Here is a 15,485-nt window from a genome sequence, read left to right as displayed (position 1 = left end):
AAGCCACTCCAGGGACTTGGCGTCTATGCCTGCGGCGGCGCTGGCAGAGCAGCAACGTACGTGCCTACAAAGGTATCTACCTGATAGGAAAGCACTTTAGAAACCTGGACCTTGTGTGTTCCATGTCATCCGCCAATTGCCAGCCAGCCAGCCCAGATTCAGAGCTCCCCAGCCGCATCACACCTATTGACCGATTGTCGTCTCCCTTCCCAGATCGCAATTCAGCTCCGCGCAAACGAGGCAACGTCGCAAGACACCCGGCAATGGAACTGCAGCACTCATGATACCACGATCGACTGAACATGGCATCCGAGGATCCAGACGACCAGACCTCGTCTACGTCTGGGAGCACCAATGAGAAGGTCCGCGATGATGGGCCCTTTGTCTTGCGCACATTGTTGGAGGAGGTGCCCCTGTCGGCCGAGGGCGCCGCTGATGGGATAAAGATAAACTGCGTCGACTACTTGGGTGAGCATGGGCTTGTGCTTCTGTCAGGCTGATTGCAGCGCTGACCATCTCATCCTCAGATCACAACCTTTACGTCGGCACGAGCGCATCCGAACTGCTTCACTTTGTCCAAATTCCTCCCGACCCAAATGATCCAGCTGGACGGCCATCCTTCATACTCGCATCACGATTACGGCCAGCATTTGCCGAGACTAGCAACTCCCGCCCCGGCATCCAGCAAATACTCTTGCTCCCCAAGGTTGGAAAGGCCTGTGTACTCTGCAACTGGACCGTCACCTTTTACTCCCTCCCCGAATTCAGCCCAGTATTTGGGGCTACACAGGTCAAAAACTGCAGTTGGGTTGGTGGCGTTGACTTGAACGACTCTCAAGATGACGCAGGCGATCCCTCTGCGGGAGTCTTCATCTGCTTGTCATTGATGCGGAGAATTCAGGTTGTGAGAATAGGGGAGGTTGCGCGGGCAGTCAAGGTATGTAGTGTCTCTGACCTAAGAGCTACCGCCTTGTGCTAACGGACAATCAGAACATTGATGTGCCCGGGACCACAATATCAGTCCGGCGAGATTCCATTGCATGTGTGGCAGACGCCAGGAGCTACTCCTTGCTTGACGTTGACAGACAGCTGCGGATTCCTCTGATGACCATCTCTTCACTGGACGATTCACAGCCAGCCGGGGAGATTGGTCAAGCTCAGGACATCGCCGGGAGTACCGACGGTGGCATATTGAGGAGCGCCTCGGCAGCGCAGAACCGGCCGCTCCTGTCTGCTGGTGACCACCATGGGCATGCTAGAAGCACAAGCCTCGGGGGGTTGCTCACCAGCGGACGGAGGGACCCCAGCCCTCGAACTGCAGATGATCGCGTTGCTCAAGGATCATCACCGCCAACGCCTTCTGCTAGTCCCAGGCCCTCGGGTGAAGGACCGCGGCCTCCGCCGCCGACGGACAAGCCTCTACCTGCTGCGCCTGGAAGCATGCGGGCAGAGGCGACACCAACGATGCCGACCCCCGTCTTTCTCAAGCCACATATTGTCTCGCCAACCGCCGAAGAATTCCTTCTTGTCACCGGCACCGGGCCATTGGATCCCGGGATTGGCATGTTTGTAAACCTCGACGGGGATCCCACGAGGCCCACAATTGAATTCGATAGATACCCCAGGGAAGTCGTGGTTGACGGTGGATCATCCGACCTCTCACCGTCGAAGATGTCACCGGAGTTGGACGAGGAGGGGTACGTTATTGCGTCTATGACAAAAGACTCTGACGCGGGATTGCGCCACGGCCTGGAGATTCAAAGATGGGATGCCGACGGAGCGGAACCAGAGACTACCAAATGGTGGCTCGAGGCAAACCCGCCGGGGATACATGAAACGACACCGCTAGGTATTCGATCACTTGCGGGCACCGACGAAACCCACTTTGAAGAGATCATCGACAGACTCTGCCAGAGGAAGTTCTCGCCCTTTTCTGGAGGGCTCCCCGAAACCCCCATTTTTTCGCCGAGGAGTGCCGACTCACGCACAGCGTCGTCCTTGGAACAAATGACAAAGGAGCGAGAACTGTTTGAGCGAGACGTCGATTCACAGGACGAGGAGGCTCTACCCGAAGATTGGGAACACAAAAGAAACGCCGAGGAGCATGATTTTGCACGACGGCTGGCGAATGCCAACTCGAGGATTGCAGTATGGGCGGATGATCACATCTGGTGGGCGATTCGCAACCCCATGCTGCTACGGCTGGAAGCAAGACTGGAAGCGGCGTGCGAGCAGGATGGCACGTTTAACCCTGCGATGTTGGACCGAGACGGAATCTTCACGGTGCTCAACTCATTCAGGGGACAAGAGGCCAAGTCCGAGTTGGAGTTCGTTACCTTCAGTTACTTGCGACAGCGCGCTGGGGTTCTGCTCCTTACCAACTTACTGCATGCGGCAGAGAGGCCCTTCACAGACGCAGAGCTAAAGGCGTTGGAGGAGGTCCTTGTAGAAAGTAGCCTGGATCCTCGGGTCGTCCTGTCATTGCTACCCGGTCTTCGGAATGAGATTGTTGAGAGCCGCAGAGGGATTTGGATTTTCGGCGGCGTCAAGAGAACAACGCAAAGCTACCTAGACAGCGAGCACTTCAGAAAAGCCAGCCCCACGATAGGAACTCTTGGCAGCAAGGTTGTGCAGTTCTTACGGCGGTTTTTGGCTGCATGGAGGAAGAAAAAAGGGTTCGGCAGCGTGGCGGACGAAAGCGAGGTGTTCCAGACGGTCGATGCTGCGTTGTTGTTGGTCCTTCTCGAGCTTGACCAGAAGTCGCCCATGGGACTGGCGAAGAAGACGTCGTCGATTAGATCGGAGCTGTACGACGTTGTCGACAAGGGGGTCGACTGCTTCGACCGAGCCGCCTCCCTTTTGGAATCGTATCACCGTCTATTTGTGCTCAGCCGGCTGTACCAGAGCCGCAAGATGGCAGGAGACGTTCTCGCCACCTGGCGACGTATCATCGAGGGCGAGCCGGACCACGGCGGGGAACTGCGTGATGGCGAGCAACGCGTTCGGGAATACCTGACGAAGATCAGCAGCCAGGCTCTCGTGCGGGAGTACGGTGTTTGGCTCGCAAGTCGCAACCCAAAGCTAGGTGTGCAGATCTTTGCGGAGGACAAGGGCAAGGCGCCCAGGTTCGACCCGGCAGAGGTTGTTGAGATTCTGCGCGAGGAGGCACCCGACGCCGTGAAATATTACCTCGAGCATCTGGTTTTCGGCAAGGGCCACACTGGCTACGTCAACGACCTCATTGCGTACTACTTAGACATTGTCATCAGCGATCTCGACACCTCCCAGGAGAGCCGAGACGCGTTCGCTGGCACATACACATCCTACCGAGCATTGCAGGCCCCTAAACCAACATATCGACAGTTCCTCACGGATAACGCCCCCAGGGATGACGAGGTCTGGCAGAGTCGCCTACGGCTGCTACAATTGCTCGGAGGGGGCCACCAATACGACGCGGCGGCAATCAGGGAGCGCATCGCTGCACTGCCAGACGAGCTCCTTGTACCCGAGATCATTATTCTCGATGGCCGAGAGCGACGTCACGAGGATGCTATCCGGCTCCTCGTTCACAAGCTGGGCGACTACGACACGGCCATCTCGTACTGTCTGCGCGGGGGCTCCAGCATCTACACGCGTCCCGACGGCAGACGGGAGAGCACGCCGACGCATGACATGCAGGCGCGGCTATTCCGGGCGGCGCTCGGCGAGTTCCTCGCCATCGAAGACGTCAGCGATCAAATTGAGCAGACGGGCGCCCTGCTCGAACGGTTTGGTGGTTGGTTCGATGTCGAAGACGTCCTCGCCCTTGTCCCCGATGAGTGGTCCGTCGACGTCGTGGCCGGGTTCCTCATGACAGCGCTGCGGCGCATCACGCAGGAGCGGCACGAGACAACCGTGACTAAGGCGCTCAGCTCGGCAGAGAATTTGCGCGTTAACCATGACTTGATCGCGAAAGTGGATGAAAAGGGCCCGTCGATTGAGGCCCCTAATTAGCAGACGCTGCAGAATTGGGCCAGGAATCAGGAACATCTATCGATGTAGATAGCTCGAAGCAGACACGATGACCAGTTTAAGAAGAGTACGATAATGATGATGCTTTCCAGACAGAGTTCGTTTCTGCCTCCCCCGGATGAGAGTGGGTGCAGTGGCATCGTTCACCTCATACGAACCAGCTACGCGACAGGGGTCCGAACGATCCGGAGCCCCGATACGACAATCTCGGGGTGTAGTCGAACCGGGGGGTTCGCGTTCGGGCCAAGGAAGGCGACGGTGTCATGCGACAGTTGGAATGCCGACGGTCTCGGTGGCGTCGACGTTGTGTGAGAGCTACCATACCCGTATAAGAGTTGGCGGCGCGAGCGGCTTGCATCAGATCATGTACGGCTTTGCCTGACCAGTCCCCCTCTCTCCCAAAATGCCTGTTGCCAAAAAGGCCAAGGAGCAAAGTTCAGCCAACATATCCCGTGCCGGATACGCTCGCGACGCACCCCTACCGCCAAACAGGCCGCTACCGCCCGTGCCTAAGAAGCCTAAGTAGACGTCGAAAGAGATGTGCTGCGCAGAGCTCTGGGATACGAGCACGAATATGCAGGGCGTCCTCCAGCTTTCCCCGTAATAGCGAATCACATGCTTCTTCACCTCACACCATGTCCAGACATTCGTTGACTTTGTTTTAGATCTCGTAAATCAAGGGAGATATCAGGCCGAGAATGATATCCAGCACAACCAACTATGTCCAAAGATGTACCTCTAAGGAACGAGGAAGTTCGGAAGGGGGGTTTACACCACGACACTAACACCCTCGATATTTCTCAGCGAACTCGACTGTATAGGGCTGATAACTGCTCAGAATGACGACATGTGTCTCACGGACTTGCGGGCGGAAATGTAAGGTGGCCCTCAAAACCAGCTACGATGTCCGGGACAGCACGCATCCGAAGGTGGCTCGAGGGAAATAATGTGTCAAGCCGGCGGCCGCACTCGGTGGCTACTTTGGCAGACATCGAGGGAGAGTGGACAGGAACGACGGAGAGGACGGGGGAACAGGGTTTGATAGAAGACCAGCATCCCACAAAAATAGCAGAAGCAAGCATGCGGGTTTCCTCTCCTTGACAGCCGAAGAAGCCTCACATAATTGATGAAATTATGACGATGCAAACACCCGCTGGGGCCATGAAGCTCCTTCCGCCTCTGGTATGCCATGAATGCTCTCTCTTCTGTGACGACAGCCCGAACTTTGGCCGCAGCACACACATACACACAAAATCGACACCAACCCGGCCCAAGGCACGATCTCATAGCTAAGCTTGCGATGATCGGACATACGCGCGATGGTCCAGGCTGAGCCATGTTTGATTCAAATGGGGCCTAGGCCAAGCCACAATCTCGCAGGGGGCCAATCGGCAGCCGTGGCCGAGTCGAGGGCAGCTGAATGGATGAAGCCTAGGATCAAGCTCAGCCGCACCGGGGTCCAGCTCTAAGCAGAGGCAGGCGTCTGGGGAAGCTAGTCTGTAATTTTCGTGCGGGCGTTCGATCTCTTTACTTCGAGAGAGCAAAGACCCCCCCGGATGATGGAGCATGCGGTGAGAGCTGAAAGGTGGGTGCTTCACGTCGTGCGTGTCTCGGAGTGAGGCAGCCAGCCAAACAGGGGACGCAACGAACACGCCCGATGTTTATAAGTGAAGCACCTGCCCAGCATCCAGCACTCACGCACCATCATTGCCACCAGCGGCCTTGCGCTTCAGCACGGCGCATACAAGCCACCTCTTCCGGATAGTCACGTCTTCGATGCCTCGGTCCCACTCCCACTGCCTCTCCTCACCATCGCAGTCCCGTTCCCAAATAGTGTCGACCTCAAGCCCAGCTTCGGCCAGAGCCGCCCTCTCGAAGAAGTCACGCATCTTGGCGCGACCAGTGTGAAACCCGGCGACGACCCAGCACCGCGCTTCGCTGTCGTTGCGGAGGAACCAGCTGATGGACTTGTGCAGGTTTCTGTGCTGCCAAGGCATCCACAAGCAGTCGGCGACGAAGACACGGTCAAAGACGTGCTTATTGGAGACGGAAAATGCATCCTCGAGCTCGCCCCACGAATGGCCCTCGACCAGTACCTCACGGGCCGTTACAGTGTTCTTGGGGGAGACGGCAGGGTCGATGTTGCGGGCGGTGTTGGTGCGGAGGGTCTTGAGCACGGCGGGGGCCGGGTAGTCCGTTATGGCGACGCGTTCGGCGCCGAGGAGGGCGGACATGATACTCGGCAGAGCGGTACCGGACCCTAACTCGAGCGTGGTCTTGCCGCGAACGTCGAAATGGCCGATGGGCGGACCCAGACGGGTTGTGACGGCATTGTCGAGATCCAATGTGGCGGCCTCGACAAACTCACCGAGCTGCAGACTCGCGTTCCAGAGGTAGTGGCTGAAAAGCTTGCGGTCGTCGTCGGCGCTGGGCTCGGCAAGCTCGAACAGCAGGGGCTTGCGGAGGTGTGGGGAGGCATACTGGATGCCGTGGTCAGCATCGCCGTGCTGATTCGTGACGTCGTCAGGGAAGATGACGCCGAGGGAGGACATGAGGAAGTCCTCGGGGGATTCGGCGGGCGGGCCGACGAGGGAGATACGGGAGGTGAGCGCCATCGTAACGAACGGAGTGTAAAGAGCGCCGGGGTGTGGGGAAAACGGGACCTGGGTCGGGAGGGGGATGTGCTTGGCTACCGAGCCACCGATGGGGAGACGTGCAGAGACGGGCAATCCGGTGATACCAGATGACACCAAACGAGCGAGAGCGATTCCAATCACGACGACGACGACGACGACGACGACAAGGACAATGACAAAGACAATAAGAACGACGATGAAGGCAATAGACCACGTGCCAGACGTGTACGTCGGACTTGAGGCGCGGCGCGGCGTGGTGTTGAGTGCGTAATTGGAAGATGCAACGGAAAGGAAGGAAATTTGTCGCGTTGTGTGTGTGTGTGTGTGTGTGTGTGTGATGGAGGGGTCAATCGGGCATCAGGGATGGCGGGGTCATCGACAGCTGGTTGCCCCACCATAGACCATCTGGGAACAGAACGAAACACAAGCCGACGACGACGACGGGATTGCGGTGGCGGGCAGTCAATGCCGAAAGAGCATGTGGCGGTGGAAACGCACTGCCACCCGGAATCCGAGCAAACCACCCGTCTAATCTCTCTCTTTGCTTGGATGGTATGTTGAGCCTCACAGCAACACTTGTGTAGGGGAACGAACACACGCCCTCAGTACCGCAGCACACACTACAGCGAGGGGGGGGGGGGGATTGAGTGAATTGGTTATGTCAACAGAGAGAGAGAGAGGGTGAAGAGTGACCTCGTGGGATCTCAGATTTGCAGCTTGGTGCGGTACCTACCTAGGTAAGATACCTAGACAGGGCGACGACGATAAGCTTCGGCTACGGGGGTCCCGGCTGTCGGCCGCCTCTCCCAAGTCGACACGTCCGCTCCTCCAGTCCGCTCCTCCAATCCGCTGGGTTCCTCTCCCCGCCGTGGCCCGTCGTCACTGCCTACCTAGGTAGGTAGTGGAAACGAGAGTCGGGCACGCCGGCGATTCCTCTCCCCGCCTCGTCATCGTGGCTGTGCCTCGCACCCGCTCCCACACCACCACCACCACCACCACCACCCCCCGGTAGGTAGCTCGAGGCGGTGCCTGTCCTGTTTACCTTGTGCATGCATGCAAGCAAGCGTATGCATGGTTATTTTCGAAAAAGAGATGAGGAAACGAAAAGAAAAAAAGCACGATTCGGGTCGTCTTCGCAGGCCTCTCTGTCTGACCATAGCCCCCGACAAACAAAACACATCTATTCCAAAGCCGCCAGGAAACAAGGTGGCCCATTGTTTCAGGCCGTGGAGCGGTTGCTTGGTACTGACAGAGTGCCCATCGTCTTGTAATTGGTTTTAACCCAAGACTTCGCTCGCTATTTGGATTGCCTAATCCGGATATACCCGCTTTGATGCCGGTATGCTCGACGCTTGCTCAACCTACCACCCCTGCTGACTATCCGATACCTGCCGAACCCCTATTAGAGGGCGTTATTCTGTCACGGAAGGAACGTTCGCATTACGTTCAACAGGCGAGAAGAAAGAGTAAGAGAGAAGCATCTCGTGTTATGCCATCAAACCGTGGTCGGTCTGGGTATATAGGGTATCTGTCAATCAATAATACACCTTTTCCTGGTGCAAACACATGAGCCTGTCCGTCCCAGTCGTGAGCATCATCGTGCCCAAACAACTGCCTCGGTAAACCACACGCCTCCCCCATCCAGAAGTATCGCCAAATATCTGCGCCAGTCATGCTTTTCCTTTCATAACCGAGAGGAATGTCCTCGCCCGTTTCGCTTCCATGAATCCAAGTGTTGCAAATGACACGCACGCACAAACAAACAAGCGTAGACAAACATCCACCACCTCCTGCCATTACTGAGCCGCGTGGCAGCTCTCGAGCATCTCGTGCATCTGCCGGATCTGTTCCTCGGTCGGGTCGTCCGAGATCCACGGCCCTTTCTCCTCCTCTGTCGCGCCGAGGAAGCCCTCGGCCCGCTTCAGTGTCTGCATGTCCAAGTCCGTCACGTAGCTGTTGCCGTCTGATAGCTTGACGCGCACCTCGTGATCCGTCGACAGCATCATGTCGTCCTTGGCCAGCCGCCGGGGACCGTCAAATACGGCCATGACACGCTTCTTCATCGTCATCTGGCCCTTGTCGAAGCCCCACGACGACGGGTAATCGCGGCGGTTCTTGCGACCTTTGGCCTTGGCCAGCACCGGCGCCCCGCCCCGCGAGTGCGTGAGGCCGCGTGACTTCTGCACCCCGTTGACGGGGTTGCCCTTCCTCTTGGAGGGCGAGCTGAGGCGAGGCTTGCTGTCCTCCTCATCCTCGTCCTCGACCATGTCCTCGTCATCCTCATCCTCCCCTGTCGAAGCCATCTGCGTCTGCGTCGGCAGATGGTTTTTCTCCAGAGTCTGGTGCACCTCCTTGTCGTTCTCCACCTCGGCCAGCCGTTTCGCGTTGATAGCCTCTGAGGGGTCCTCCTGCTGCACGATGCGCAGCACGCAGTCGTCCAAGTGCTCGTAAAAGTCCTGGGCGTTGGAGAATGTCTGCGAGCACGTCGAGCACTTGCCGGTCGCATCGGGGGGATAGCCGGCGAGTTTCTTGCCGCTGTTGGTGCCGGTGCTCTTCTTGCGGCTGTTGGGCGGCGTCTGCTCGACGCCGTGGACGGCCGTCAGGTGACGCTTAAAGACGTCAGCGCGGTTGAACGACTTCTCGGCCGCGGAGCCCGAGCCCGGGCAGAAGCCGCACACCATCGTTCCCTTGTAGTGCGTCAGAGTATGGCGGTTCTTGTCGTACTTCCGCGCGAAGCCCTTGACGTGATAGTCACACGTCACGATGGGACACTTCTCGGGCCGCTCGTTCTGGTGTGTGAGCATGTGCGCCTTCAAGTCCTTGAAGGTCTTGCCGCACTCGGGGTGGGGGCATCTCTGCTTCTCCCTGCCTTCGTCGCCGCTGTAGTTGTTGCCGTCCGAGTACGTGGAAGGAAACGAGTGCAGGCTGGGGCGGCGGGCGTCCGCAGGAGTGGCGTAGGGGCTGAAGTGCTGTTGCTGCTGGAAGCCGTTATGGAGGAATGGCGATTGGCTGCCGTTGCGAACCATGGATTGCGATGAGGCGGAGAGGGCCGGTGATGCGGGATACTGGTTAGGGTTGTGGTGGAAGCCGCTCATGGCCATGGGCCGGCTGATATCGGGGTGGATGAGAGAAGGGTCTGTAGGGGTGGAATGGGTCAGCGCGCAATTCTTGTCTAGGATGGCCGGCGGTGGTCGACAAGAGGAAAACCAACAGGAAGAACCAAGAGGAGCGATGAAATGGCCGCTGCTCTGAGAAAAGAAAGTGGAAACGCGCGAAACCGTTGGCGAGCTGCTCCAGGCAGGATGTGCCCGAGGAGGCGACGACAGAGAAGTAGAGCTGGAAGAGACAAGGGACACACTGGGTTTGCGCGAGGCGGGTGTGACCGGTGATGAGGACAGTCGCGTGTCTAGCACCAGACCCAGCTCGCGCACAACAGAAGAAGAAAAGCCGGCAGGCGTGCGGGAATAAGGAGAAAACGAAGAAGATGGAGACGACGACGACGACGACGGTGGAGGACGAGGGGGGGGAGAGGAAAAACAAGCCCCGTGCAAAGAGGGCGCGACAGAGGTTCTAGAGACGTTTGGCAACTCACCCACGAAACCCGGGGGCTTGGTGTTGGCAAAGTCGAAGGCCGCAAAGTCTTCCATGCCTGGGCCGCCGTAGGTCGAGTACTCGGTGCCCGTGGTGTTGTAGTAGTCGTGGGGCACGATGCCAGGGGTAACGGCGATGCCGGGATGCGCCCAGTCGTGGATGGGCGCCGGCTGGTCGTGGTGAGATTGCGGTGAGCCGACGTTTGAGGAGGCCGCCGAGGGAGCTGAGGCGGTGGACAAGTTGGATGAGGGCAATTGGAAATCAGCGTCCTCGTAGAGACCGGGCGATGTGCGACCCTGGTACATAAAGTTGTTGTCGTAGAGCGAGGCCGCGTCCATGGCCATCGAGGTCGGGTACATGTAGGAGGCGTCGGCAGGGACGGCCATCTCCATGGGTGTTGAGCCGAAGCCTCCCTGCGGCGGCTCGGGGTAAAGGATGTAGTCGTCGTGCTCGGAGCCCATGTGCTTCGGGAGCATGGTATATGATTGATCCAACGAGACCATTTTGAAAAGAACTTATGAGGAAGTAATAGGGATGTCCTTTTTGACTTCCGTTGTTGTGGGTGAGGTGGGCGCGTTACCGGTAGTTGCCCGTCAAAACCGATTAAGTTGGTGGTTGCAAAGCGATGTTATATGATCTGGAGTAGGGTAGGTAGAGTATGTGGTTGGATAGCTGCTTCGTAACTGTCGCCTTGCCCGAGCAAAGCCACACTCTCGCTGTACCTTATGCCGTCACTGCTACTGTCGCGCCTCCGTGTTAGCCGTCCGTTGTCAAGGTATGGGGGGCATTGTGCATTTCCAGGCGGGTTGCTGGCGCTGTGCTGCGCCTGCTTCCTGGTGGGGCTGGTGAGCGCACCTGCAGCAATGTTCATGCCCGCGGCGGTTCCGCGCTGTGAGATGCCGACGTCTTGAATGATTGGCAAATGCCTTTTCAAGTCTTTTGTGTATGCTATCTTCGTCCAACCTGTCTCCCAGCGTGCAATGGTTTGGCAACGGCGTCCACGAGAGCGAGGCGACTGGTCACGGAGAGGAGGGATTGACAACACTCCGGGTCTGGTGCGGAGGAGGGTTGAGGCAAAGACGGTAGAGGGGAGGGTGTAATGTATTTCTCGATGCTTCGTCGTCGTCGTCGTCATGTGCGTGCCGTGTGAAGCCAGAGACTTGAGACTGATATGATTGATGGTTGACAATTGTAAAGACTGATGGGGGCGAGAGATAATCTTGAAGGGTCTTGGGGGCTTCACGACTGATATAGACCCGACCACCATGAGCCGCGTTGCTGTCGACAGAGACACCACAACTTGCAGGCCGGGGGGGTTAGCTTGTGGGTTCGACGGCCATGGCTTGCTTGTCCGCTGGCACTTGGGACCCGAGTGAACGCGGATCACCCCCCTTCTCAAAAGAGGGCAAGGCGCCCAGCGCCCAGGGGCAGAGGGGGCGTGGTGGTCTCCTGCACTCAACACCTCGTAGGGCAGAGCAACAAGCAAAGCAAAGCAGTACACTAGTGTGCAGCCAGACAGCGTAGCCAGAGCGAGGCGGTACCACCAGCCGGCCTGCAGCAGGGGTCAGGGGGTGGGAGAGCGGAAAGGGGGCGTGGTGGAGTGGTGGGTGTGTTGGTGCATGTCGACGTGGGTGTACAATAAATGGAAAGTAAGGATACACTAGGGAGGTACCTTCAACTACCTACCTACATAGGTACAATAGGCACTGTATATGGGCGTGCATAGTGAAGGCTTTTTTCGTGCCTTTCCTTCTTGTTGATCCTCCTCCGCTTCCTCTCCCTCCCCTCCCCTCCCCTCCCCTCCCTGCCCCATCGAGACCTCATTTAGCGCAAGATACGCAAATGATCTAGTCCTCGCCTGACTAGGTCGGGGCTTGGCCTTGGGACGCCGGATACTAGAGCCACGAAACAATCCCATTCCAGACTGGGCTCCTCGACCTATCAGGCCTTGTTTTCTTCTTCTTTTTTCCCCCCTCAACCGACAAGGGGAGGAGGCGGAGGGGGTGACATGCTTGTTGTCTCTGCCAGCGATGCGGGATACCATGATCTGTCTTTGACTCTGACCTGGTCTCATTGCTATCCGTCGTGCTCTCTGAGCCGTATGCCGCAGTGGTGTACGATGGAGACAGATAAACAACAGCTCGTTGGGGGGAAAGAATCTCTGGGTCACGAAAGCATCCGCAGACGCCGGACATCAATGTTGCCAAAGGAAACCACTTTAACTCCATCTGGGAGTCACGGTGGTGAAGAGGGCGAAGACTTGTTGTTGGTCGATACGTAGGTACTCTGGTTAGTCTGGCCGGTGGCCTCCAGCTTGCCGTTCATGTGCCCACTGCCATGACAGCAGCCATGCAGCAGTAGTTGCAGCAGCAGGTCGGTCGCCAAAGCCCCCTCGGTGATGTCGCCAGTCCCCCTAGCAGCTGGAGCCTTGAGGTAGCCCCAGCACCAAGAAGCATGGTACACGATGCTTTTTGTGCATATTCGTACGGATGGCTCATGAGTGGAGTTGTGTCCAGACCCTTGTATATCCCTCTGGTGATCCAGCACTCTGGAGTCTGTTCCAGGGGCCAGTAGACAGACGCGAGAGGTTAACAGGGGTCCCTAAATGAGACAGGTTAAGGAGGTATGGATGTACCGTATCCGTACCCGTTCACATGTAGTCGTATGAACCCTTCCTAGTGGCCGACTTTGCGAGGGGGGCCCGATTGAAAGTGTCCATCTGCAGTTGTGGTTCGGCAGCTTTGTTGGCAGAAGTGGACGAAAAATCAACCACAAGCCGTTCCTCCGCCAGTCAGACGAGGCACGCATTGGGATGTCGACCTCCGCCGCGGGATGCCGAATCGATCCTCTCTGTACGGGTCTCGCTTGGTATGATTGGGCCCCATGTTCAGACGAGCCTGAGTTTATTGAGCCCGCCGTCGTAGCAGGCACGATGTTGCCGAAACCAGTCGTCTGCAAAACACCGTAAGGCACAAGCCTCCGTTTTCGCCTGGTCCTGGCCATCCGTGCTACTGCCATGCCCCCCTTGACTCGTCCCCATCAAATGAAGTCTCGCTGTAGCAGCACGGAGTATACAGGTGACATTGGTCGACCGGTCCAAAATCTGGTGGTTCCTGGTCCATGCAAAGGTTTCTTTTTCTCCCGAACTCCTCGCATTTGATCGCCTCATAACCTCCAATTGGAAATTTCCAGGACCCGTAAGCGGGATGTGCCATGTCTTGCATACGATGAGGGCGGTAAAGCAACGCGACGTCTCGAACAAAAGGAAATGCACGGAGTAGTGGACATGAGGCACGAAGCCATAGCCCCCTTTCGATGACAATAATGATGGAGCCAAATATGGAAAGCATCATCGACTGGCGTTGTTAGCGTCGGTATCTTGTCAGTCAGTGTGCGTCAGATATCCCTGGTTCGACCTGTTCGATGCGTTTTTGGCGGCCTCAAAAAGGCATTCACTCTCCCCCAAATGGCACCGTCATGTGCAGGACTGGAATATTGTGGAGGCTCTGTTGGGCGGCAGGACAGGGTTGTTTGTGTACCGAGCATTAGTAGTGTTGCGATTCTTGGTTGGGGATATTTTTATTCACTGCATACTGCTTCGAGAGGCTTGTACATCGCCTAGGGCCCAATCAGCGACACTGCTTGTCTCTTTCCACGTTCACGGTTGCAGCGTGTGGCAGCATCCAAAGCCAGAGCCCGCCTCCGAGTTGCTGGTGTACACAGCCCGGGCTTCTCCGTCCCTCTAGCTCAGAGCAATGATTAGGCTTGTCACACCCTGCGGTCTGTCTGCCTGTCTATCTGTCAGTCGATTATCCCCCCCAAATGTCGGTATCCCGACACAGTAGGCAGTGCCTGGTTTGTGTGGGTTGCACTGGCGACTGGATGCAGCCATGTCGACACACGAGAGGGCGCCTCCTCTGCTTTCTAGAGGCAGAATGGGGTCGTTAACAGGCCCGAGGGAGCCTGTATTGGTCGTCTGCCTCTCAGCCACCCGCGTTGATGGCCCTCCCCATCCGTCCTTGGTCGAGTGACGATGCGCGTCAGCATCTTGTTCGCAGCATCGTGTCCCAAAACGGCAGCATGCCAGCTCAATCTTATCAAGCCTGCGAGTTTAATGAGCAGTCAGCCTGCATCGCACATGTCCGACTGGCTGGCAGAGACATGAAGCGGCCCCGACTTCTCATCGGGGGCTGTTCATCCCAAGACTCGACAAAGCATCGTGACCATGAACCACGGCGGCCCAGATAGAGTTCCACCAGTCGACTGTGACTGAACCTCTTGTCTGTGATGCCATGCCAATCCGGGCTGGCGGGTTGGCTGGCTAAACCCAAGGGTTCAGACGTTGGAAAGGTTCCAGAGACAGTTGGTCATAGCCATTGCACGCTAGACTGACCACGGTACGGCAACGCTCTCTCGAGGCGTATTCCGTCCAGTCGATGGCCGTCCAAGGCTTCGACTTGGTGCAACCGGCCCCTTGGGAAATGGATGGTGGCCAAGTGGGGAACCTTGGTCTTGGTGGTTAGTGGAGCTGCTTCTTCACCCTCACGCCGCCAACCACCCGGCCGCGATGAGACACCAGACTAGTCTCATCCCCAAAACTCTCCCCCATCTCCTTATGGCATGCCACCGGCCTTCCAGATATGCTTCCATAGCTCGTTTGTTTTGACGCTCCCTCGTGACCACCTGCCCAGAGGCTTCAAAGCCCAGGACGGACCATAACACGTCCAAGTTGTCGACAAATTTGCGTGTAGCATCGACGTCGTGACGATGTCGTAAAGCCGGCCAAAAGGAGCGGTCCCGTCTTTTGATGTACCAAACAATGTTATCTTGCTCGTGATGCAGGTTTGGGGCATATCATTGGTTTATTTGAGATTACGGCCGTTGCTGACTGATGAGTTTGTCTGATGGGCAGCCCTCCTCTCTTTCGTTATCTCATTTTCCCATTCTCTGACAGCGTGCGAAACCTGACAATGACGCCTGTCGAGCATTCGCTAGGCCATGGTGAATGGCATGGTGATGGCCCAAGGTCCGCTCGCAGCAGCAGTCGAATCCAGACGTCCACGTATAGTGCCGTTTCGTTTAGCGAGAATTGAGACGCTAATACTCTGTACTGACCAAAGCATTCCGCATCGTCGATTGCCGGCCGGCGCACCTGCCTGTAGGTCGTCTCCGCACCGCGAGGAAACGATAAGAATCGGCCTGATCCAACGCCGACTGTCGAGACATGAAGCCGAAAGGGGGATGGCG

General features: G+C 57.2%; 3 protein-coding genes across 3 annotated transcripts; 1 reads left to right on the top strand and 2 right to left on the bottom strand.

Annotated features, from left to right (window-relative positions):
• Positions 1-302: 302 nt before the first annotated feature.
• CH63R_12993 (Tgf beta receptor associated protein) lies at positions 303-3,993 on the top strand (the record flags this gene model as incomplete). The annotated part of the gene is made up of 3 exons (XM_018307967.1): positions 303-468; positions 528-937; positions 991-3,993. 3 exons carry the CDS (start codon positions 303-305, stop codon positions 3,991-3,993), a joined length of 3,579 nt encoding a protein of 1,192 aa, XP_018152384.1.
• Positions 3,994-5,705: 1,712 nt separating this feature from the next.
• Positions 5,706-6,626, bottom strand: CH63R_12992 (Nicotinamide N-methyltransferase; the record flags this gene model as incomplete). Its single annotated transcript, XM_018307966.1, has 1 exon — positions 5,706-6,626. One exon carries the CDS (start codon positions 6,624-6,626, stop codon positions 5,706-5,708), a length of 921 nt encoding a protein of 306 aa, XP_018152383.1.
• Positions 6,627-8,443: 1,817 nt separating this feature from the next.
• Positions 8,444-10,741, bottom strand: CH63R_12991 (C2H2 finger domain-containing protein; the record flags this gene model as incomplete). Its single annotated transcript, XM_018307965.1, has 2 exons — positions 8,444-9,783; positions 10,240-10,741. The coding sequence occupies 2 exons, from the start codon at positions 10,739-10,741 to the stop codon at positions 8,444-8,446; spliced, it is 1,842 nt and encodes a 613-aa protein (XP_018152382.1).
• Between the last annotated feature and the right edge of the window lie 4,744 nt (positions 10,742-15,485).

This window comes from Colletotrichum higginsianum, chromosome 9 (genome assembly GCF_001672515.1).
Source record: "Colletotrichum higginsianum IMI 349063 chromosome 9, whole genome shotgun sequence".
NCBI classification, from domain to species: Eukaryota; Fungi; Ascomycota; class Sordariomycetes; order Glomerellales; family Glomerellaceae; genus Colletotrichum; species Colletotrichum higginsianum.
Note: the sequence above shows the minus strand (reverse complement) of the source record. Positions and strands in the feature narration are given on the sequence as shown.